Source organism: Petaurus breviceps, unplaced genomic scaffold (genome assembly GCF_028583685.1).
Source record: "Petaurus breviceps papuanus isolate PSGF00001 unplaced genomic scaffold, PetGlider_PUasm1.0 90784, whole genome shotgun sequence".
NCBI classification, from domain to species: domain Eukaryota; kingdom Metazoa; phylum Chordata; class Mammalia; order Diprotodontia; family Petauridae; genus Petaurus; species Petaurus breviceps.
In genome coordinates, this window is record NW_027187345.1 from 7,732,024 (window position 1) to 7,756,963 (window position 24,940).

Below are 24,940 nucleotides of genomic sequence, written 5' to 3' on the forward strand. Positions count from 1 at the left end.
CAGCCAGAACGTATTTTAGTGCGGTGGGTAGAGTAGGTAGTAGTATGTGAAAAAATGTACGATTAATCAAAACAGCATGGGAAGAAGCTGTGTGTGGTTTGAGCACGCAGCACAATTGGACTGGCCAACATCTGTAAAGAGCCACTATCAGAGACAAATAAGGATCGGTACCAAATAAAGAATAATGCCAATATAACAGCAGTCCATTAACAGCCCACGTATAACATAGGACTAAAATATAGTAATTATAATAAGACAGTTCAGGTTTACATAGAACTTTCCAATTCACAAAGCCACACTCTCCACTACTGCTTTTTGTGGTAGGTAATAATACGGTTAGCAATTAGTTTATGAAGTGCTTTACATAAACCATCTTATTTGGACCTTGAAAGAACCCTGGATGGTAGATGGTATTATTGGCCCTGATCTACAAATGAGGAGACAGAGACAGTAAAGAGAAATGTTCATGAGTGTATGAGGCTAGTTTTGAACTTGGATCTTTCTCACACTAAAACTGGTGCCCTACCCACTGCATCATCATGTAGTTATGTAAAAAAATGTTTGTATTTTACGTTTTTAGACTGGGAGACTAAGGCTCAGAAAAGCTAAATTACTTGCCCATGGCCCCATAGCTCCTAAATAAAAACTAGGATTACAACTCAGCAGAAAAGAAGCATGATTTTTTTAATTACTTGTGCAACTACTAGGAAAGTGTACTAATAAATTGTGAGGGTTCAAAAGATGTGAAGAATACATGTAGCCATGAAATATATAAGAAGGACATAGTATTGTATATAGCTATCTATTTATAGAAATCTATATGTAGTTCTTGGTAGGAAATACATAAAATACACACAGTATCTCTTTACAGACAGATAGATATAAAGAGATACTGTGTGTATTTTATGTTATTTCCTACCAAGAACTATATATAGATCTCTCTGCAAATATGTATATATAAGTATACATATAAAATATGACATACATATTATGTGCATAATATGTACATGATATACACATTATATGTACATATAATATACAAAGATTACAAAATATATATCTAAATATCAATATGTATATACCGTGTTTCCCCGATAATAAGACACTGTCTTATTATTTTTTTTAGGAAAGAAAAACACCAGAGGGCTTATTTTCAGGGGAGGGCTTATGTTGTCCTGCCTCAGCTCTCCTCCGCGGCACTGCTCTCAATGGCGCCAGCAAGCAAATCACTGGGGAAGAACAGGATGACGCGCTCACTCCTGCAGCTCTGATTGGATGCAGCTCGGAGCGCGGCATGCGTTTCACGGGGGGAGGGGGGGGAGACGGTGCATACAGAGGGTACCGTAATGTAGCGCAGGGGATCACCTTCACTACAGTAGCAATCTCAATAGGGCTTATTTTCGGGGGAGGGCTTATTTTAGAGGAATCTTACACAGCAAGGGGAGGGCTTATTTTCGGGATAGGTCTTATTATCGGGGAAACACGGTATGTGTATAAATGTGTATGTATCTCTAGCTATAGGGAAACATCTGTTACAAAAACGGAACCAGGAAAATTCTTAAGTAGAAGAATCAGGAGGGCCAAGATTAGATTTCTGAGAAGACACAAGTCTTGGAATTATTTATCTAGGGATGACACAGCTAACCTGACTATATAGATCCATCAATTAGAAAATTTTAAAAATTAATGAAATCATACCCAATAAATTTGTAAACATCTGAAGATGGTAAAGATGGTAATGGTCAAGACTGGAGGGATTGTAAAGAAACAGGCACAATAATATGTTGTGAGTGAAGCTATGAATGAATCCAATTATTCTGGAAAATAATTTGGAATTATGCCAGAAAATCCATTAACCAATTCATACAAAGCCTCTGAGACATCAATCTCACTGCTGAGAATTATGTGGCACAGAGTTCAAAGATAGATAGACAAATCCCATATATACCAAAATAGTCAGGGCAACTTTTTTTTTGGACAAAAAAAAAAAAAAAACCAAACAAAAAACAAAAACCCAAATCAAACCAAAACTACAAATAAAATGGGTATCCATTGATTGGGGAATGGTGAAGAAATTATGAAAAGTGAGAAAGGCAGACAAATCTGTGAAGACTTACATAAGTTTTTTAAAGAATCAAATAAGCAGCTCTAACTCACTATTTATTGGAGAAATATAAATTAAAACAACTCTGAAGTACATTTCACACTTTTCAGATTGGCTAATATGACAGAAAAGGAAAATGATAAATGTTGGAGAGGTGGGAAAATTGAAACAATAATGCATTGCTGGTGGAGTTGTGAACTGATCCAACCATTCTGTAGAGTAATCTGGAACTGTGCCCAAAGGGCTTTAAAACTGTGCATACTCTTTGATACAACAATACCATTACTAGGTCTGCATCCAAAAGAGATCATTAAAAACAGGAAAAGGACCCACATGTACAAAAATATTTATACCAGCTCTTTCTGGTGCTGGCAAAGAATTAGAAATTGAGGGGATGCCCATCAAATGGGGAATGATTGAACAAGTTGTGGTTTATGAATGTGATGGAATGCTACTGTGCCAGAAGAAATGATGAGCAGGTGGATTTCAGAAAAACCTGGAAAGACTTACATGAACTGATGCTGAGTGAAGTGAGCAGAACCAGGAGAACACTGTACACAGCAACAGCAACACTGTTTGATGATTAACTATGACAGACTTAGCTACTTTTCTCTTCTCAGCAATACAATGATCCAAAACAAATTCTAATGGTTTTCCCCTTTTGTTCTGATTCTTCTTTCATAACATGACTCATGTGGAAATATGATTAATAAGATTGTGTATGTATAACCAATATTGGATTGATTGCTTGCTGTATTGGGGAGGGGGGAGCAGAGGAAGAAAAATCTGGAACTCAGAATCTTATAAAAGGAAACGCTGAAAATTATCTTTATATGTAACTGGAAAAAAATAAAATGCTATTAAGAGAAAAAAAAAGAATAAAATAAGCAAAACCAGGAGAACAATATCCATGATGATTATAATAGTGTAAAAAAGAAATTACCATACTGATACTTTCTGACTATCTGCATGCCATGACACCTGAAAATTTTTTTTGCCAACCACCCCCCACCCCCATTGGTCTATGGCTCCACTCAGCATCTCTCTGGATTCCCAGTTCGAAATACTCTTCCAATGACCCCATTTGGGGTATTCTTCCTAAAGATACTGGAGTAGTTAGTGCACATCACTAGGGATACAAATAGAAAAGAGAGTCCTTCCTGACAAGGAGCATTTATTCATTCATTTACTAAAAGTCAAACTGAGTAATGGTTAAATTGTGGTACAGAAGGAGAGATGATGAAATGCACCTCTCTCCTTTTGGTAGGGAGGTGGGGGACGCTGAGTGTGGAATGATGTGTACATTATCTGGTGAAGTTGCTGTGTTGGCTGATTTTACTATACTATTTTTCTTAGTTAATGAGGAATTGCCAGTAGGGGTGGCGTGGGTCAATCTTTCTAAAAATGGACTAGCCACAGCTCTGGAAAATTCAACAGGGGAAAATTTCTTATAGTGGAAATCTATGATGACTTTTATCAAAAGTTCACATGATGTATGAAAATCACATCAGTCACAGTACTTGTGACTGGGAGGTAGCCACTGCTTACCATATTCCTCCCTGCTTCCCTCCTAACCTTCCCCTCCTTACTTGGATATCATAGAGGAACCTGAAGTGACTTCCTCGGTTTGCAGCTTCTCTCACAGCACGAGCCAAGTCCACAGACCCTCTACCGCCGATGGACCAGTGATGGCAAGGGACGGCATCAAAGGCTCCAGCTCGTTTTGCGAGTTCACAGACCAAGTCAATCTCAGCATGTGTGTCGCTCCTGTTGGTGATGGAAATACTAGTTTTGACACTGTGTTTATTTAAGGGGTGGTTTTTAAAACACCAGAAGGACGTACACCATATACAAACAAAAAGGACTTCAGATTTTTAACCATTCTAAAAAATGGCTTAATATTTTAGGCTTAAGCTTATCAGCTGATATTCATTGGTTCTCAAAGCATGGTCTAGGGCCCTCACAGTCTGAGACCCTTTCAGGGGGACCCATGAGGTCAAAACTATTTTCATAATAATACTAATATATTTTAATTTCTAATATCACAAATACTGATATAATCCACATAAACAAAAACCCTGGGGAATTTTCAATTTTTAAGAGTGTAAAGGGGTACGGAGACCAAAATGTTTGAGTACTGCTGTTCCACTTTCATTGATTCTTTTTTTTTCCCCAAAGGAAAGGAAAGAAAGAACAGAAAGTAAAATTATTCTTTTTGGGGTCTGCAGGGCTTTGTTAAAAAAAAAAGTGAATTGTAAAAAGAAAAAACTAAACAAAAAACTGAGGTTTTAAAAAAAATACTCATCTGGTTCTCCTCATAATTAAAAATGTGTAGTATGATGCATTCGCTTCTTCTGGAAAAACAAACAAACCCTAAAAGATCAGTTATTGGTAGTATTCTCTTTCCCTCACCTCATAAATATGAGGTCTCAAAAGAACAGAGAAGTGCTGCTTGCCCCCAGGTAAAAATAATTGAAAGGGAAACCTGATGGTCCAATCTCATTTAAAATATGAGGTTTGACTTACTTGAAGACATTTAGAGCAACCACAACTGGAACTCCAAAAAGTTGTGCAATCTGAATCTGCTTCTTAAGGTTACAGCATCCATCAGCTACCAGCTGAAGGTTCTGTAAAAAAAACCATTTGGCCCAGTGCATCACTTCTCATTAAGCCTTGTGAAGCCAAGAAAACCAAGAACAGCAGGACTGCATTGGAGGGGGTTTTATTTTTATTGTTTGTCTTTACTTTTTTTTTCTTCTTCTCCTATTTACAGTTACTTTATGAGAACATTATGAAACACCTTTTCCTCAAAAGAAGAGCAGTTGCTCATGAAAAACTCCATCGGTTGCCTTAAATGTGTAAGTCAGGCTGCTACTTCCTGGGATTCATGACAGCATTTTGTCTTATTGGCTGTCATACCAGGAACAACATGCCAAATATGTCCGTGGGCTGGTTGACACAAAGCACAAGTAATGGTGTGAATCAGCACCAGTTTTCCCCCTATCATATTTTTTGCTCCATCTTAAGGAAAAACCCAGTACAAACAGGCTATGGGAAAGGCTATTTATAAGAAGACAGGCTTGAAACATATTATTTCTTTCAAATTCTGAAATCCAATTTGATATCCTTTTTAAAAAAATAGACTTCCTGTTTGTGACTCATGTTGTGTTCAAGAGAATATAACAACAACTACGCCAGGCTTCATTCATCAACAACCCAATAATTCATGCTTCTGCCAAGCACCCTGCCCTCGCCTGCTAGGCGGCCCATTTTTACTGGATCAAGTCTGTGAGTAATTCTGAAGATGAAGCACCCTACTGCTCCTGTTTCTCCTGGGCTAATCTGGTCCTTTTAAGTTAAACTATGAAACTATGGTTTTTCTTCTAGAATTCCAAGTTTGAATGCAATTCAGAGGCTATTACCGAGATGCCTCCATATGCCACAGCAGGAACAATGAGGATTCTGGATTGAAATAACAACCTGCCAAAGTAAAGAACTTACCATAAAGTAATTTTGCCTATCAAATACATTTACAAATTTGAGTTTCCTGATTTTTTTCAGGGTAGGAGAGAAGGCCTGGTTTATTTCATGGTATGCTGGAGACTGAAAATTCTTTGGTTCAAAATGGTCATTTATGGGCTGCTTCCCAGTTAAAAGACACCATTTTCTTTCAAAAGTTGATGAATAAAATTATTCAAATGATACCGCACAGCAGATTTTTATACAGTTTCCCTTACCTCTTCAGTATATTCTTTCTTAAGAGGGACACCAGCAGTCACCTAAAATTAGTAAAGAGGTAAATTAAGGAAAATGCCATAAAATGTTTAGTTCAATTTACCAACATTTTAATTCCACCTCCATAACATCTTGTCTTTTTTTGATGGGAAAAATATCTATGGATTCTGACAAGGTATGGGGTGAACATGAGCAAACACTATCCCCCTGGAGCCACAAAGCTGATGCAATCTTATGTAGCAATAAAATATATTGTCCACAACAAAGGAAGTACAAAGATTTCAGGCTGCAATGTGGTATAACATTTAACACGTTTGTTACCATTAGCAGATCTTGATTTTTTGAAACGATTCATTCAGCCCTTCTGTGTACCATATGCTATCAAAAAGATCAAAGATGAAAATGCCAATGTAACACAATGGAGCTACATGGCTAGGGAACCTGCTAATAAACTAGAGACTTCACAGAACTGACTTTTTGGAATATTTCAAGTTTTTACAATTTTCAAATTCTTAGAAATGAAAAAACACATTTCAACAAAGTAAATATTAGAGGAGCAGGGCATTTCCTTTGAAAAGACAGCTATCTTGAAATAAATTCATTGCTAAAACAATTCAACACTAGGGCATAATGGATAGCAACAGAACGACACAATTTTCAGAAATTTGATGAGATGATGTATCAATGAACAAGAAGATCACAAAGCCAAAAAATGAAAGACATTTAACATTAATTCATTTACTGTAATTCTTCTGTTTCTTTTTCATGATAAGGACCTTTAGCCATCCCAATATTATGCAGTTATAAACTGAGCTAATTTTAAAAAACTAAAATAAATAAACTTAAAGGTATATAACAGCTATGTGGGTGTTATTTAGTATCTTTCAGCCTTTAGGAAGCATGGGGTCGTTGACAGACACAAAACAAAAAAACCCAGGACAAAAATACTGAAATAGATTAGCAGCTCTGCATGAAAAGTTTCAAGTATTAAGCATTTGTTTCATGAATTTTTAAAACCAAACTTTTATGGAAATATGTAGCATGCACTTACACTTGGGCCACCTCCATGCATCTTCAATGCCCTCACCGTTGCAACCAGAACCACTACATTGGGAACCAAGCCAGAAGCTCTACACTTAATATTGAAGAATTTCTCCATGCCAATATCAGCTCCAAAACCAGCTTCTGTGACTGTTGGGAATAAAGTAAAATAACATTATCTTCTAAGAACATGATTACCAGAGTAGCTATTAAACAACGTCATTCATCTCCAATGAGTGGTAAACCAATTTGAAATTTTCCAAAGCCCTAAGGCAATGAATGGATATTGCATTTTCTTGGGAGGTAACAAAATATGGCCAGTGGGTGTTCCTGGATCTCCATCAATTCTTTTTTTTTTTTTTAATTTCAAGGGTTACCATTTTCTTTTATGGATAATAAAACATACCTTTAAAAAAAATCTTTGACTTTTTCCATAGTAGTTCAAATAATACCAAAGGAAACTGGATAGTGATATTACACATATGAAGGAAGAAGCTATCAATTAAGCAGCAAGCGTTCATTATGCACCTAATATATGCTACTACCGCCTGATATGTACTAATCAAGGTAAAAATGAAACAATCAATGATTGGTCTCAAAGAGCTTACATTTATCTTTTTTGTGTCCTCTTTGGCACCCTGGGCTTAAGGCCATGTACCCTTACTCAGAATATTTTTAAATGTATAAAGTAAAATATGTAGAACTAGAAAAGAAACTAATCATACTGAAATAAAGTTAACAAGGTTAACTTTTTTTCAAAAGTGCATGGATCCCAGCTCTAAGGGACAGAAGATAAATATATTTAAGTAAATACAAAGTTTATATTAAAGTATCTAAAAGGTAATTTTGTGTAGGAGGGCAAGTCACTAGCAGTTAAAGGATCAAGGAGGGTCTCATGTAACAGGTGACAGTTGAGCTGATTTAACTGTCAAAAAATACAGGTAAAGAAGACATTCTAGGGATGAAGGACAGACTGGGCACAAGGCAGGAAGACAATATGACATTTCCATTTGGAATTTATTTAGATAAAATGAATTTTGATGGCTGGTTGAGTTTGTGTTGAACAATTTCAATCGGATATATCTGGGTCAGAAATATTGCTAATGAGGCTGCAGGCTATAGGTCTGATTCATCTATGAGCCTACCACCTTCTCTTTGTGATGATGCCATAAACACCTTGTTTGCATCTGCCTTGCAGACAGTGCCATTGGTCCCAATGGTTTATACTCTTGCCATCATAAAGTGTGAATGACTCAGTGAGAATCCATTGCCACCAGTGGAAAGGCACATCATAAAATAAGTGGGTCATCAGCATTATGTACATAAATGCACACAAGTGAAGAATTCCCTAAAATCATACAATGGTTCTTTTATTTGTGTATTTTATGTAATAAATTACACTAATGCAAACTGCATATGTAACTGCATAACCATATAATGAAATCTTGGGAGAGTGAGTAGTGTGATGTAAGAGTGTCACTAATTTTAAATTTAAAATTGCTTATATTATAGACTAGGATAAAGCTCTAATCAAAAGTTTTTCAATTATGAATAAGTGTTTTCAAAACCCAATTTTGAGAAGAAAACTATAACTTGGTGCTTTACACCATTCATTCTTGAGGATTTTATTTTATAGCTTTCTGTGAAGTAAGTGATCAAAACACCATGATAATATTCACACACAAAAATAAATTCTGTTTACAATTGAGTACTTAGCTCTTGATTATGGTGCAAATTACTGAATGACTATTAGAAAATTTACCTTTCATAGTCTCTGTGGCTGATAGACTAAAGATGGTACCCACTGATGCAAAATGGGCCCCTTTCTACCTGCCAGATGTTAGCATATTCCATTTAGTACTGTAGTTCTTGGGAATACAAATCACAGATTCTGAACTGGAAGGACCACAAGATACTACCCATTCCACTCCCTCATTTTCCAGATGAGAAAACCAAGGTCCCAAGAGTTAAGTGATTTATTTACCCAAGTTCATATAGGTTTTAAGTGATAGGACAGACTTGAACCATGGTTCTCTGACACCAAATCCTTCACTCTTTACATTTTTACCAGTTTTTTTTCTCAAACTCTTTTCTCATTTGCTGACTTCATTAACATTTAAGATCAATATAGGAGAATATCACCCAAGGACCCCAACAAATTTGTAGAACTGTGTAATCTGAAACCACTGTGAAAAGAACTGAGTATATTTTTTTGCTATGACCATGCAACCCACTCAGATATGGCTAAGTCAGAAGTCGTGAAACATGTTAATGATGAATTTATATTCCCCTTCCTCCCATGGCTTCAGTTTCTCAAAAAGTCACACATACAAGTTTGTTACAAAAACTACCAATGTGAGATCAGGTGCAGGGTCATATCCTTCCTTCTGGGTTCCCAAAGCAAGTTGTACCTTCTCTTCTGTACTTAGGGTGGGATACTTTGTATCATGAGCATGCATTGATGCACTGTAAGCTACTCATATTATATCTATAAGCACCTTTAGGGCAAGGGATTTGCTCTGTTTATCATGGCCTCAGCACACAGCAACACATCATTCCCAATGCAAAATTCCTCATGCCTGACTGGGTACTGAGAATCACTCTTCCTTCAATTATTTACTTTTATATTTTTGTTTTTTCTCCTCTACCAAAGGTGGGAGGACCAGGAGGATTTACAGAAGGACCAGATGCAGTGTCTGATAATGAAATGAAAACCTTAAATACATACACTGACTTTGCTATATTTAATTTTAGATGTTGAGACCCAAACTAGAAAAAAAAAACCAATCCATAACAATGCTAGGATCAGCAGGGAAAGCTTAATTCCAGCTGGAGGAAGGAAACAGGATGCAGTATCAAAGGTGAAAGGATGATGGCTACCAAGGGCAAATGAAGAGAGGAGCACACAACAATGAGAGCAGGAGAAAGTGACAAATTCTGGTAAACAGAAATGTTCATGCTCAAATGCTCAATGCAATAATTTTCATCTTATTTCCTCCTTTGAGGAAACACAAAGTTTCCCAAAGAAAACAGGCAGGTCATACAGAATTATAAAGGTATGAAGTAGGGAATATTCGATCATTACATGATACAAGAGCTGCTGAATTAGCCATAATGAAGACTTACTAACTTGAAAAGAGCTACACATAATCTGTGATGTGTTATTACATATATGGGACTGCAGTGAGAAGGATGGAAAGAAATCCCTCTCGTTTAGATGCACGACACATCTTAGACTTTTCAGACACGGTGGGAACTATTTAGCTTATGAAGAATAGAATTTTATTAAGTTTGCCCAGTGGTCTGAAAGTTAATACTAATGAAGGCTGTGATTTAATAAGTTTTAGCATAAATTCAGCATAGTCAAAAGCAAATAATTCTTTCAATAGTCTTTTTTTTGGGGGGGAGGAGGTTATAAGTTATTCAACTTGCTACAGGAATAAAAACAGGAAACAAGGGAATGATATTCTTATTATGTAAGCACAAGGTTCTTAGATATTGCTTGTGTAGCATAGCTGGAATCAAACTCTATAAACCCACAATGAGCCCAAAAGGGAAGTTTTAGTGGATTGGAACTAGGAAAGGAACTGGCTATTCGGAGGAGTACTGCCAGGCAAACCTGCTCTGAATCAAAGAAGCCAGCTGTAGGTCAGGCTCAAATCCCTTTATACCTTTGAAGTATGTTTCAGGCTAGAGGAGGGAAGTAGGAGGAAGGGGGAGAACATGGAAGCTGGGCATTACCAGCCTAAAAGAATACACCAGAGAGCAGTATGTGCTGAATATCTACTGGAGACCTGTCAACAAGATGGAGAGTATGTTTGACTCACCAAATACCTGAAGAAATATTACAGTGACAAGAACCAATAAGGGCTGTGCTTTTTTTTTAGGGGGGGGGGAGGTGTAAGTTGGGAGAAGAAGAAAAAAACACCAGACTGCTGGCCTTTATTTTTAAAGTACTGTTTTGCCTTCCTCATCTCATACAGTATTTCTAAAAATCAAACTTAATTGATATCTTGTTTTGATATTACCTACATCTCCCAATGTATCCCTCCTTCCTTCTTGTCCCTGAACATAATCCCTTTTAATAAATATATTTAAAAGAATAGGGGAAAAATCATCTAAACCAGTGGTTCCACGGATCCATGAGGGTCCTTAATTAAGACTTGTTCAGGAGGTCAAAAATATTTTTATAATAATACTGTTATTTTCCAATTACAATCCTCCAACTGGACATAGTTTTAAAAGGGCAGGGTGGATAAGCATGCTGGGTCTGGAGTCTGGAAGACTCATATTCCTGCCTGGCCTGAGATACTTACTAGCTGGGTGACCCTGGGAAGTCATTTAATCCTGTTTGCCTCAGTTTCCTCACCTGTAAAATGAGCTGGAGAAGGAAATGGCAAGCCACTTCAGTATCTTTGCCAAGAAAGCCCCAAATGGGGTCATAAAGAGTCGGACACAACTGGACATGACTAAACAACAACAAAATCTATTTGAAGCTCAATTGTTCCTCATCTACTTCAACCAAAGCGACATCTTAGAACAGATTAATGTAGAAGCAGATGTAAGAATCCAGCTGTCATCTATTAAGTTAGATATTGGAGAGTTTTGCAAAAATATGTAAAAACAATTTCACTCTTCTCAGAATTTTTTTGTCTTGAAAAATGGTCATAAAAATTATTTGTGTTAACATATAAATGGTTTCTCACTCTGATTTTAAATGAATATTTTAAAGATTTATCATTTTTCACTTCAGATACAGTAAAACAGATAAAACCTACACAAATAAAAACTTTTCCATTTTTAATAGTATAAAGGAGCCTTGAGATCAAAAAGCTGAGAATCACTGATCTAAACTAACCAAAATGTCTAAACAGTTTAACAATGCATGCAGTGTTGCACATCCTTAGTTTCCCATCTCTGCAAAGAAGCATGGGGAAGGGGCTCATCTTTCTAAGCCTGGTCATTATAATTTTGCAGTGTTAAAGTTTTGATTGTTTTATTTCTGCTTTCCTCTACATTTTAATTCATGTGTAAATGGTTTTCTTGGTTCCCTAAAGGGAATCAGTTCATATAAATCTTATGTTTTCTCTGTATTCATCATATTCCATATTTTACAATGTCATATTTTATTACATTCATGTAGCAAAAGCAACATGATGTAGTGAACAGAGTACTGGATTTGGAGTTAGGAAACTCTAGGTTAAGAAAAAAAAACAATATACAAAAACAAAACCCATTAGATATTTACTAGTTGTGTGACCCTGGGGAAAATCTCTGTGTCTGTTTCTTCATCTATAAAATGAGCATTGAACTCAATGGCCTCTAAAGTCCTTTTGGTCCTGTGAACTTGTCTTTCTATTATTCAAATGTTAGGCACCTATTTTGTTTTTGGAACTTTGCTACTATGAAAAAGTACTTTTGGTATGTCACAGGGACTTTTTTTGGTGGGGGGAGAATCAGTGACCTACTTGGGGCATGTATCCAGTACTGGAGTCTCTGCATAAAAAGGCATAGGTTTTTAGCCGCTTTCTTTTTTTTCAATTTGGATAAAGAACTGCATTTCCTTAATGGCTAGAAATGGAATAAATCATGTAGTCCACCACCATCATCTTATTCATAAGTAGTCTGAGACCCAGAAAAGTAAAATGGCTTGGTCAAAGTCATGGAAAGAGCTGGGGTTAAAATGCAGGTTTTTTCATTTCCAATCTAGTGCTTAACAATACTGTACTGCCCTGAACATCTGGCATCCTGTTAAACAGAATACTCCCTCTTAATGAGCACTTTGGGACATCATGTGACCCTAAAATATGGCAAGGTCCAAGAAAGCTTTCTAAAGAATTTGGTTCATTAACAACAGGGTATTTTCTTAATTCAAATTTTTTGAAAAGTGACAAACTTGGGAAAGGTGTCATCTTCTTATTAACCAGAATTTTCTATTCTCCATTCATGTTAGATCAATAAGAATTTGCTGCAACATGGTAGGTACCTATCTGTTAATGGTTATGGGATAAGTTAACACATTGCTCAGTTGGCTTATAATGTGAGAGAAGGGATCAAGAGGCAAAAATCCAATAAGGCATTCTAGTCTCCTTGGGATCCAACTCATTCCATTCCTTTGACAGTGCCAATGAGGTTTTACAGGTGATGGTCAATATCTATGCTTTTTCTTTTTAACCAGCAGAGCAGGAAATTAAGCTAGCTAATACAGTTACCAAATATCTGGTTGGATCCTATGCTGGGGGGAACTGAATAAATGGTCTGGTAGTAGGCTGAGTTATAGACCTGTCTAAACACCTGACTTTCCTATAGTACAGTGACACTGGATAGAACTCTTATGTTAAAATCTGCAACTCCACTATCTAGGCAACCACTTAGGAAGTACTACATTACCCATCAGTGAAAGGGCAGAGTTCCCACCACCCCGTTTTAATAGAGGCTTGAGTGGTTTAACCATGTCATCACCATCTTCCTTCCTTGGAAGAGAAAGGAATTTGGTTTAGAAGCATTTAGATCCTTACTTTACTTTTAATTAATAATATTATTTAAAATTATTCTCAGACTCTATGAGCTATATCACAGTGAAGGGTGTCAGTGTGACTTGTACCCAAATCTCTGGCCATTTGGATACACAATAGTAACTGTTCCATAATGGAATAACTGCCTAGTTAAATGTCACTGGGGTAACACTATTCCATTCCAAGACCTGAAAGAGATCAGAATTAATGGTGTAGTGGTCAAAATAGATGGTCAGATTTCACAGCCACTTTTTAGAAGCAGTAATATCACTCCTCATGAAAACTCATTTATAAAGCTATAACTCAAGAGTCTAATACAGTATTCTGAGTTGTCCATTACCTTTGGACATGACCCTGGATTTATGGGCTGCCACAGGGCTCACAAAAGAATTAGGACTTGCAACCTGCTAGTCTAGAAATGGAGTGAGATAAGAAACCTGTTTGCCCAAGGAAGCCTGCTTTGCTTAATCCGAAAAAAGAGTTTCTTGTAAACAGAGGTGGAAGTAAAAGCTGTAACTTTTCATTCAGTCAGCACTGTACCTTCTCACATCAAATCAGAAATAAAAACAAAACCTCTGTACTGGAAGAAGAGGCATATGCTGGGATAAACTTCAACATTAAAGCTGTGAGCCACAAGTCCTTAACAATACTAAAGGAGATGGAAACTTGATGCTTCCGAACTGCTTCTTCACTCCCTTGTGTAAACAGATCTGGTCTACTGCAGCTGTCTGCTGATAAACTCAGGAAAAACAGTTCAAAGTCACAGAAAAACACAAACCCTGAATCTGGAGCTTAAGGTGGGTTAGCCTTTGAGGCTTTAGTTTTTTTCCCTTTTTCCCCAATGACTAGTCGGGGGCGGGGGAGGGGGGGGGAGGCAGCAGCCAAAGTAAAAGCAGGATGAATCATTAATTTATCTACATTGAAAAGTCAGGGTCATTACAAAAGCTGTCAGGAAGAATGAACCAGATGTTTGGCCATTTTAAATTCTGAAGATCCTTGCCAGTTGAATTTAAATTTAGATTGATTAAATTTCTTAGAAAACTGAAAGTTTTCCTTGTTTTTGGTGTTTGTACTTGTAAGCCCAGCCCATTCAGGTTCCTGTAATGCCTTAATGATCAAATTTTCATAGCATGTGCATATAAAAGTCCCTCTACCAAAGGTTTGCCTGACCTACTGGGGCACATATATCAGAAAACAAACCAAAATGAGGGGAAACTCAGGAAAACTGTGTTGGTATTAGTATCATGACAGTCAAATACACAAATTTAATGTGATAATTTGTACTTTTTGGGCTACAGAGGGGGTAGTCCAAGAAGTTACTTTAAAGAACAGAAACAGAAGAATTTATCCATAGCCTATTTTAGAATATTCTTTATAATTATTATAATATAAAATAATAATTATACTAATTATTCTAGGAATAATTCTTAAACAAAAGACCACGGGAACTTATCTCTTATATAAATCAAGTCTTCAGAACCATTTCCATATAGCTTTTTAATATAGGGAATCTAAATTTGTTCTAGTTGTGTTCTCCAAAAAATGAGTTAACACTGATTTTTTTTTACAATCCTGTAATAGAATTTGCTGCAATTTTATTGAGCGTGTGTGTGTGTGTGTGTGTGTGTGTGTGTGTGTGTGCAAAGGAATTTGAAATTCTCCAGCCATCTCATCACTCCCTGTAGTGCTGGGTAGATGCTACTTGGTAATAGTGAAAAGGCAGGGCTGGAAGAGGGAAGAAATTCAGATTGAAAAGAAGTGAGAGCTAGGGGCTCAGAGAACACAGCTGTAAAAGTGGTAAAGAAAATGTGGATAGAGTGGGGGGTGGGGAAGTTGTAAAGAATGCACCTAAGGGAAGGTGATTTGGGGAGAAGTATGCTGGAGTGGTATGATAGGGCAAATGATTGACAGACTTTGGGAGGGGGTGGGGGATAAGCTGTACACAGGTGCTGCCACATAGCAGCAATGTGGTAGGTCTGGGTCACATTAGCTACAGAGAACTTTCTGTTTACATTATTGTAGTGACTGGGTACATTGTTCTCCTGGATTTGCTTACTTGATTCTTTAAGTTCATTCAAGTCCTCCCATGTTTCACTGAATTCTCCATTTTCAGCATCTTATGGCACAGTAATATGCCATTATATTCACATACCATAAATTCATTAGCTATTCCACAATCAATGAGTACCAGTTCTTTTTTTTGGTTGTTTTGTTGTTCATGGAAAGTTCAGCTCCAAGTATTTTGGACCAGTTTAACTATCTTTGAACTGCGAGGTATGTATTCCTAGCAATGGGAACACTAGGTCAAAGGGAATATATGAAGAGGTTAGTGACTTTTCTGGCATAATTCCAAATTATTTTCCAGGAAAACTGGAATAATTCACAGATGAACTGTATATTGTTGTGTCTTTCTTCCCAAAAAAGATGCGTGTGGGAGGACAGGCAGGGAAATATCATATTTCTTTGCTGTATGTGTGCACCATACTCCCCCAACAGGAGCAAAAATGCAGAGCATAAAATACTCTATATTAAAACCAAATAATTTTGTGCCATTAACACTAGCAAGGAAGACTTTCCATTACTAATAACTCCATTTTTAAAAACACTTAAAAATTTCAGTAAAAAAAATTAGTTCTGCAAAACGATAATAAAAATGAAATAAAAATAATACTCAACTTCTTTCATAAAATTCAGCCCTTACAAATTTATTCTCTAGTTTTTGAGATATTGTTGATCTGACTGTGGGAAAAATTATTTATACCATGCTATCAATGTTCTTAGTATCCATGCAAATTTTTGACAGTGACCAAATTTTAGCTAAGGTTTAAGGATTTCAATGCTCACATGGGATAAGCCCAGGGGTGTGATAGTAAAAGTTTAACAAAGAGAGAGGGAGAGAATGGATGCACATATTTTTAAATATAATATGCATGATTAACAATTTCTCAAGTCTAGAAAATCAATAAAATATCAAGACCTGATAACCATTCCTTATTTCTAAAGCATAAATGCTCTCATCCTGAAAATAAAATTTAACAATTGGCTCTCAGAGCTGGCTCCAGCATATTCCTTAGACTTGTTCTCTTAAGTATATAATGACACAAAATAGGATAATGATGAAAAATGCATCTAAAAACCTAAGGACTTTTTATTCACCAGTGAAACTATACATACTTGACCTCAGATTAATTGTAATGAAATAAGGCCTCTCTCATTTGCCAAATTTCAATAATGGATCAAAGGGAAAGCTTAAAACTTGGGGAAGAGGGGGAAAGTAACATCCCATGGAAGACAACTGCAAAATTATTTAAGGCAAAGTGTTGTGGAAAAACTACTAGACTTGCAGTCAAGAAATTTCAATCAGTTAATCAACAAGCATTTACTACGTGTTAGGCACTAGGGATTTAAAGACAAACATGAAAACAGACTCTACTGTCAAAGATATTATATTCCATTGAAGGAGACAACATGGAACTTGATAGGAAATAAATACAAAGGGCCTAAGGCACTAATAGTTGGGGGTAAGAAGGGGTGTTCTAAAGGAGAATCAGGAAAAACTTCAAATATAAGGTGGTAATGTGAATTTCCATTTAAATCCTGACTGATATTCTGTGACCACAGGAAAGTCCCTTTTAGAAACTGGAGCCTCAGTTTCCTCATCTGTAAAATACTCATTGTAGTATTCTGCATATGGGGAGCTGTGAGCAAAATGAATTGTAATTCAAAGATGCCATATGAGTATGAGCTGTCATTATTTTTGTGTTTTCTTGGCCATAAACAGATCTTCTCAGAAAGTTATTGAAGTCTTGGAGTACAAACTGAAGTATAATTTTCTGTCTTCACCTTTTTTGAAATATGGCTAATATGGAAATATGTTTTGTATGACTTCACATGTATAATTGATATCATATTGCTTGTCTTTCTCATTGGGTATAAGAGGGAATACAAGGAAGGGAGAGAATTTGGAACACAAATTTAAAGAGAAGAATTCCAAATATAAATAAATAATAAATCAAAATGGTCTCAAAAAAAAAAAGAGATAAATGAACTCTAAAAAAAAGTTATTGAAGTCATCCAGCCAGAAGAGCCCTAAAGTGAATGTGTATGTGTAAGTTAGATTGAAGGGCTGTAAGACTCTAGAATATATGATCAAATAAGGTAATGGAGAAAATGTTGGAGATTTCCAAGAGGAGGGAAATAAGATAGAAAAAATATAGCCTTGATGGTGTTCCACCAAACAGTAACAGGGAAAAAAACCAACAGAGAAGATGAAAAGATTCCTCACTTACTAAAACTCTCAGAACAATCTGATCGTTTCCTTTATTTCTTGATGAATTTCTAAAACTAATCATTGGTCTAAAATTACATGGTCATTTAGTGGGTGTCCCAGATAAGGATTATGCTCATTATTCCTCTGAGCACAGTGTGAACCACCTTTGAAGAAGGGGCAACATGGTCTATAAAAAGCAATGCCGCATTATATTGGAAAGCCCTGGGCAATGGGGTCAAAGGTGGGTCATCAATCTGAGAGCTGTGGTATGTGACTGTTAATACTACCGTGTTTCCCTGATAATAAGACACTGTCTTATTATTTTTTTTTTTTGGAAAGAAAACCACCAGAGGGCTTATTTTCAGGGGAGGGCTTATGTTGTCCTGCCTCAGCTCTCCTCCGCGGCACTGCTCTCAATGGCGCCAGCAAGCAAACCACTGGGGAAGAACAGGATGACACGCTCACTGCTGCAGCTCTGATTGGATGCAGCTCGGAGCGCGGCGTGTGTTTCATGGTGGGGACGGTGCATACAGAGGGTACCGTAATGTAGCATGTAGCGCAGGGGATCACCTTCACTACAGTAGCAATCTCAATAGGGCTTATTTTTCGGGGGAGGGCTTATTTTAGAGGAATCTTACACTGTAAGGGGAGGGCTTATTTTCGGGATAGGTCTTATTGGGGAAACACGGTATGCTGTAAGAAATGATGAGCTCAATGGTCTTAGAAAAAGATGGAAAGACTCACACGAAATAATGCAGAGAGAAATGAGCAGAACCAAGGGAACACTGCATACAGTAAGAACAATATTGTTTTAAGGACAACTTTGAGCAAATAAGTTATTTTGACTATTACAAGTACCCAAATTAACTATAAAAGGCATATGAAAAAAGATGCTATCTGCATTCAGAGAAAGAACTGATAAATAGAAGTGGGTATAAAATAATTTTATGTACACACACACACAACTATTTGTGTCTAATGGTAGCCATCTGTAGGGTGGGGGAGAAGAAAAAAAAGAAATTTACATGATAACTTTGCTGTATATTTAAAAGGAACAGTGAGTTGTCGATAGTATATTTGCAGTTTCATGGGCAGTCATTTTTTTTTATTATACTATGTTATGGAAATGCTTGTCTTATTCCATACAATAAAAATAAATAAATATGAATCAAGAGTTAGTGCCATAATTATAAACTGTGCCACTAAGAAGCAGTTTGACCGTAGATGATTCATAAAATTTATCTGCAAAAATAAAGAGCTTGTACTAAGCTCCTTCCAGTTCTGTAACTGTATGACCCTCCATCTGCCTAGGCACAACAGAGCTTTGCAAGGGGGAAAAATATAAATATCCTGAAATGCATTTCAAGTAGTCTGTTCTACAGCACAAGAAACTTATATAAGAGTTATTAACCTTTGGGCATGCCTCATATAAGGCTAGAAAAAAAAATTCCATAGATTCATTCTGTGAAAGACACCTAAAATTGATGTCAGGGACTCACGTTTTTTCTTGGAAGTTACTGAGATAATGCATCAAAAACTCTAAGAACTGCACAGAAGAGGCCTAACCTAATTAAGCACCTTATCTCTGAAACACTGTAAAGCTTCCAAGAAGAGATACAGAGCTAGTCAAGAGGTTGGCCTAACCCACACAGGAAAAACCAAGTAGATGAAAAATGTCTATTGTTCATATTATGATGTCACCAGAAGGGACAATCTTTAAAGCTCTGTGCCAAATATATATACATATATGTATGCATGTATGTATATATACAATGCATACACACACACACAAGTAGAGAGTTATTTCTAGAAAAGCAGAAGATTCTGAGTTAAAATATCTCAAACAATTACACTTCACTTTAAATTTCATTGGGGGGTACCAACCAATGAATTGAAGATACCCTTTGTAACTATTCATATTTTTAATATGTTAAAATAAATATTAAAACAAACTGTAAGATAATATCAAAGTAATTATTAATGTTAAATTAAAACATTAAAACAAGTATTAAACATTAAAATAAATATAGTCAACTTAAAAAAAATGTTACAGTTTTAAGAAACAAACAATATTTTAAAAAATGTTTCATGGATGCCTTTTGCTTTTATAGCAATCATTTTGAATATATTTCCTCTCTCTTGCCCAAACTCCTTAAGGGCACCAAGCTCTCCCTTGTAATTAAAAAAAACACAATTAAGCAAAAATAACTGATACAGTGACTGTATCTGACAATGTATCCAACATTCTGTTCCAGTAGAGCCCAGATTATAAAAAAAAACCAAACACACAACACTAATATGGAACAAAGACTGATTTGTTTGGGGAAAGATCTCGAATAATGGTCTTAGTTTGCTCATGTAAACTGAAAGAAATTTGACTTTTTTTCTAGTTAAAGTTAACAGTATTATGACTTTCTATGATACTGTGAATACCCATGATCACATATATTAAAGTATACTGAAGTAAGAACTACTAAGAAATATATTATTATTCAATTAAGAAATATTATTGTTGTTGTTCAGTTCCCTCAGCTCAGTTTGAATAGAGAAAAACTATTCCATAACTATATACTGTACCAAACTCATATAATCTATTCTACCTACACCTGCCATTGTGAATACAGGCATGAGAAGAGTGAGGATGGCTCAGGACATCACTACAAGAGAAATATCTATCTTATGACTGTGGTTCATTGGTAACATTATGATTCATTCAAAATATTAATCATGTCTTTTTATGTTTACTCATTTCCCTTGTCCACTTAGAGGTTACATATCTTTTAAAACAATTTATATTTGGGGGTGAGAGGAGGCACAGTGACATTTTTACAGGGAGGCATAGAGGAATGGCAGTGTTTGGTTGTTAGAAGTGCTGAGAATTCTATGTCTTATGTCTGAATGTACCTAGGAGATGGTGTTTTTAACCAATCAGAGATGTCATAGAGACACTACTGTGTATTCCAATTCTTTCATTAATGATAACCTCAGTTTTCATAACTGTAAGATTAAGGACTTGTCTCTTATTCTCTCTTTTTTATAGTCTCTTTCAGATTTAACATCACACTATTAAGATCTTTGATTCGGGAGGGGATATCTGGTAGGATCGCTATTTTGGGGGTGGTGAGTAGGGGAAAAATGGGGAGAAAATTTGTAAGTCAAAATCTTGAGGAAATGAATGATGTAAACTAGAAGTTAATAAAGCATTTGATTAAAAAAAAGACCTTTGATTTGTCTTCCTTCACGATGATTGTTCTGACATTGCTGCTCACTGATGAAAAAACATGAAAAAGCATTACAATTAAAAATTTTTCCTTTTTGGCCAACCAAATTATTCAGAATTTTGGGAAATGACATTTAAATTCATAGTAACATACCCAAGAGAAATGGAGTTAAAAGTAATGAAATATTGGGAAAATTGGATAGTAAAGATTGAAAGTTACATTTTAAAAAATCATAACTTTGTGGATTTAAATCTCAAATTTTAACTTTTTTTTGAACAATGATCATGAATTATTATGCCAAGAATCTATTCCTGACATTATTCAACATATTAATCAATTCCCAGAATGAAGAATGTCTAGATGGCATGCTGATCAAATTTATGTATGACATGAAGCGAGAAGGGTTTTTAACAACTTAGATGAGAGATGATGGGCCAAATTTAGTGGCATAGTAGTTTTAAGGGATAAATGTAAAGCTGTATATTTGGGTCCAAGAAAATGTACTTCACTGGGCAGCTATGTGGTGCAGTGAATAGAGCACTGGCCCTGCAGTCAGGAAGACCTGAGTTCAAATCCGGCCTCAGACACTTGACACACTTACTAGCCATGTGACTTTGGGCAAGTCACTTAACCCCAATTGCCTTCCAAAAAGCAAAAAAAAAAAAAATCTACTTCATGATGGGGAAAATATCTCTAGTGACCAAGTATAAACGCCTGGGGGTTAAAATCTTAACGACTTAAGGCAATCCTAGACTCCATGAATAGAATAAGAGTATCCAGAATGCAGGAGATGTGTCTTGCTATACTGTGCTTGGATTAGACCACAACTAGAGGATTCTGTTCCATTATTGGTGTTGCTAGTATACTGCTATTGATGAGGGGGAAGAATGTGAACTGAGAAAACTAACAGTGATGGTGGGCATCCTGTGGACTATGCCATATAAAGAATGGTTGGAAGAACTGGAAACATGATATATGAGAAGATTTAGACTATTATAGAAAATTAAGTATTTCAAAGACAATCTTTTTTTTTTAATGGATTAAATTTGGTTGGTCTGTCTTAAAATGCAGAACTAGGAGCACACACATATATATATATATATATATATATATAATTAACAGAGAGGAAGATTTTAGTTTCATAAAAGGGAAATCTTCCTAAAATATTAACTATCTAAAAGTTCAACTGACTGGCTCCAGAGGTAGGTTTTAATAGAAATCATTAAGATTATTCTACATGTAAGCATTAGAGAACAGAAATACAATACTGCATTTTAATAGTGGCTTTTTAAAAAAAATTGAAGTATGCTGAAAATTCTCGAGTAGGTAAAAAAAATTGCTATATTTTTAAGGACACCCAAAGACTTATTTGGTGACAATGATGGCACTTAGGTAAAAGAAAGGTATCTGACTAAATACAGTTGCCATTAACTCTATGAGCCTTAAACAGCACTTTAAAAAAAAAGTGTTCTCTCAAATTCCCAGTAAAATAGGTCAATATCATTTTCAGTTTCACACACCACATGAGTTAGCTGAAAATCTAATATGACACTGAATCTATACTAAATATAAAGCTCATGTACTTCACTCATGGGAGAACCCCTTAGGCCCTTACCTAGGACCTATTTACTCTTTACATAATTCTGACAAACTTGGTTATCTGGTTTCTCAGCCTGCGGCAAAACAGAAGCAACAAGTTTGGATGGGGAAACTGACAATAGCAAGAAATGAGGGCTCATCATGGGAAGAAAAATGAAATTACAAAGAGCAGAGAAGAAGAACTCACAAAAGAGAATATGAAGCAATTTTACTTTGGCTAAAGCACCAATATTTCAGGCGGAGGAGGCTGGTCAAGTGTCTATACTATTACAGAGAGTAACTCTATACACAGTGACTCTACGTACAATAACTGATGTTATTATTAATTATAAAAATATTATTATAATTATATTAATTATAAAAATAACTGATGTTAATAATTAGAGGACCATACTAAAGATTTAGCATTAGAAGGGACCTTGGAGGTCATCTAGTCCAACATTCTAAATTTTACAAATGAGAAAACTGAGGAGCAGAGGTAAGTGATTTGCTCAATGTCAGAAAAGTGGCGTCTATTAGTTCCAGGTTTTGAACTCACAGCCTCCTAATAAGAAAAAGTAAAATTTTTTTCATATGCTTTGTTTACAGAGAAAAAAAGATGTAATGACCTCTTTTGTATAGATTGCCTTCCCTCACTGAGTTTCAATAATCAATTCACCTATGCCTATACCTTTTGAAATTTCCAACTTTTTTTAAAGAGTCATCAACTGCCACTGCCTACTCCAAATTAGTTTTCATTGACTTGGCATATATTTTGGAGATGCAGTTCCCCATATCCTTCCCCCAATTCTACATTTGCTCCTTGAAGAAAAAAGCAGTATTTTTTTTTTTTGGTGGGGGGAAGGATCTTTGAATTCCCAGGTCTGGAACAAAGTAGGTATTTAATAAAAGCTTTAAAAAAGTTTACTTGGAGTTTTAAAGAATTAATTATGGTTTTCTTTTAAATGGGGAACTAGGGCAGTGTGCTTGAAATAGGATTAGCTTTAAGAAAGTTTCATCAAACTTTTTAGAAACACATCTTTTGCACAAAGGAAAGCATTTTTTTTTTTTTTGCATCAAAGTCCCTTCTAATCCTAACTCTGTTTTTGTTGAGTTGTTTTTCTGTTGTGTCTGACTCTTTGTGACCTCATCTGGAGTTTTCTTTGCAAAGATGCTAGAACAGTTTGCAATTTCCTTCTCCAATTCATTTTACAGATGAAGAACTGAGGCAAACAGGGTTAAATGACTTGCCCAGGGTCACAGCTAGTAAGTATCTGAGGCTAGATCTGAACTCAGGAGTACTCTTCAATAAAGATTGCACACAATCTCTGCTATGGCATTAAAGAAAAAAGTAGAAACATATGGGCCCTTGAATTCAACACACATATTTAACATATCATCCATTCTGTTGGTGCCAAAAGAAATCTTAACCAAAACACAAAGCTGTATGTTGATCCTTATTTGGGAAAGACAGACTCGTAGGAATGGGGGTGGAGGTGGAGTTTCAAAGTTTTTTATAACAAGAAAAAAGTCTAGGGGATATTAGCCATTGAGTATATGCTACACCCTTACAAATTTGTGGAGTGGTTTACAAGCCTATGTTAGACACCATTTTATCATGATCTATAAACATTTAAGCCTTTAAAATCAAATACCCTTTATACTAGTTGAATCACTTAACAGATACTTCAATATATTTACCTTTATAAGAGCTCCAACTGATAGCTACACAGCTTAAAACAATCTATTTCTAGTCGAGGGTTTTATATTTATAGTAAATCTGAAGTTTCTATGACCGTAATATGAGAGTCTCATCTAAGGGCCAAAACACATAATAGATTGTTTACTTTGGAACCAATGATCTATACTTTTGGTAAGACTGAAGTCTCTTGCTCATACTACAGTGTATTTTAACATCTCATAATATTTATGTTCTTACAGTACAATCTGTCATGCAGAATGTAAAAGATTTTTTCATAAAGGCTAAACCTGACTTGGACAGGAGACTTACAAAGGAACAATTGATGTGAATGGCAAAAGACCCCAGCATCTTTGCCAAGAAAACCCAACAGACAATGTCTGTAGGGTCACCTACAGCTGGACATGACTGAACAACTAAATGACAGCAGCAGCAGGTGCCAAGCACTGTGCTGAGGATGCAAAAAGGCAGAAAAACAGACCCTGCCCTCAGGGCTCTTACAATCTAATGGGGGAGATGACATGAAAACAAATATATACAAAGAAGCTATATAGAGGAAAAAGAGGAGATAATTTACAGAAGGAAACACTAGATTTAAGAGGGTGTAAGGGTTATGGGATTTAAAGATCTTCCATGCCCCTTTGGACTTGCTGACGTAGCAGGAAGGGGCGGAGCAAGAGGAAGCGGAAGCCAAGCTAGCGTTCCTGCGGTGGCTGGTGGTGGTGGTGACGGCGGCAGCAGCAGAGGCAGTGGCAGCGCGAAGCCCTTTTTGAGTTA

At 36.0% G+C, this 24,940-nt stretch overlaps 1 protein-coding gene across 2 annotated transcripts in view; it reads right to left on the reverse strand.

The window, feature by feature from the left end:
- MTHFD1L (methylenetetrahydrofolate dehydrogenase (NADP+ dependent) 1 like) overlaps positions 1 to 24,940 on the reverse strand; it is a 225,223-nt gene that overhangs the window by 84,745 nt on the left and 115,538 nt on the right. For both annotated transcript variants that reach the window (XM_069069685.1, XM_069069684.1), the window contains exons 21-24: positions 6,891 to 7,030; positions 5,842 to 5,883; positions 4,631 to 4,731; positions 3,694 to 3,871 (exon numbers count right to left, since the gene is read on the reverse strand). In XM_069069685.1, the coding sequence (XP_068925786.1) occupies positions 3,694 to 3,871; positions 4,631 to 4,731; positions 5,842 to 5,883; positions 6,891 to 7,030 (461 nt within the window). The remainder of the gene's footprint in view (positions 1 to 3,693; positions 3,872 to 4,630; positions 4,732 to 5,841; positions 5,884 to 6,890; positions 7,031 to 24,940) is intronic.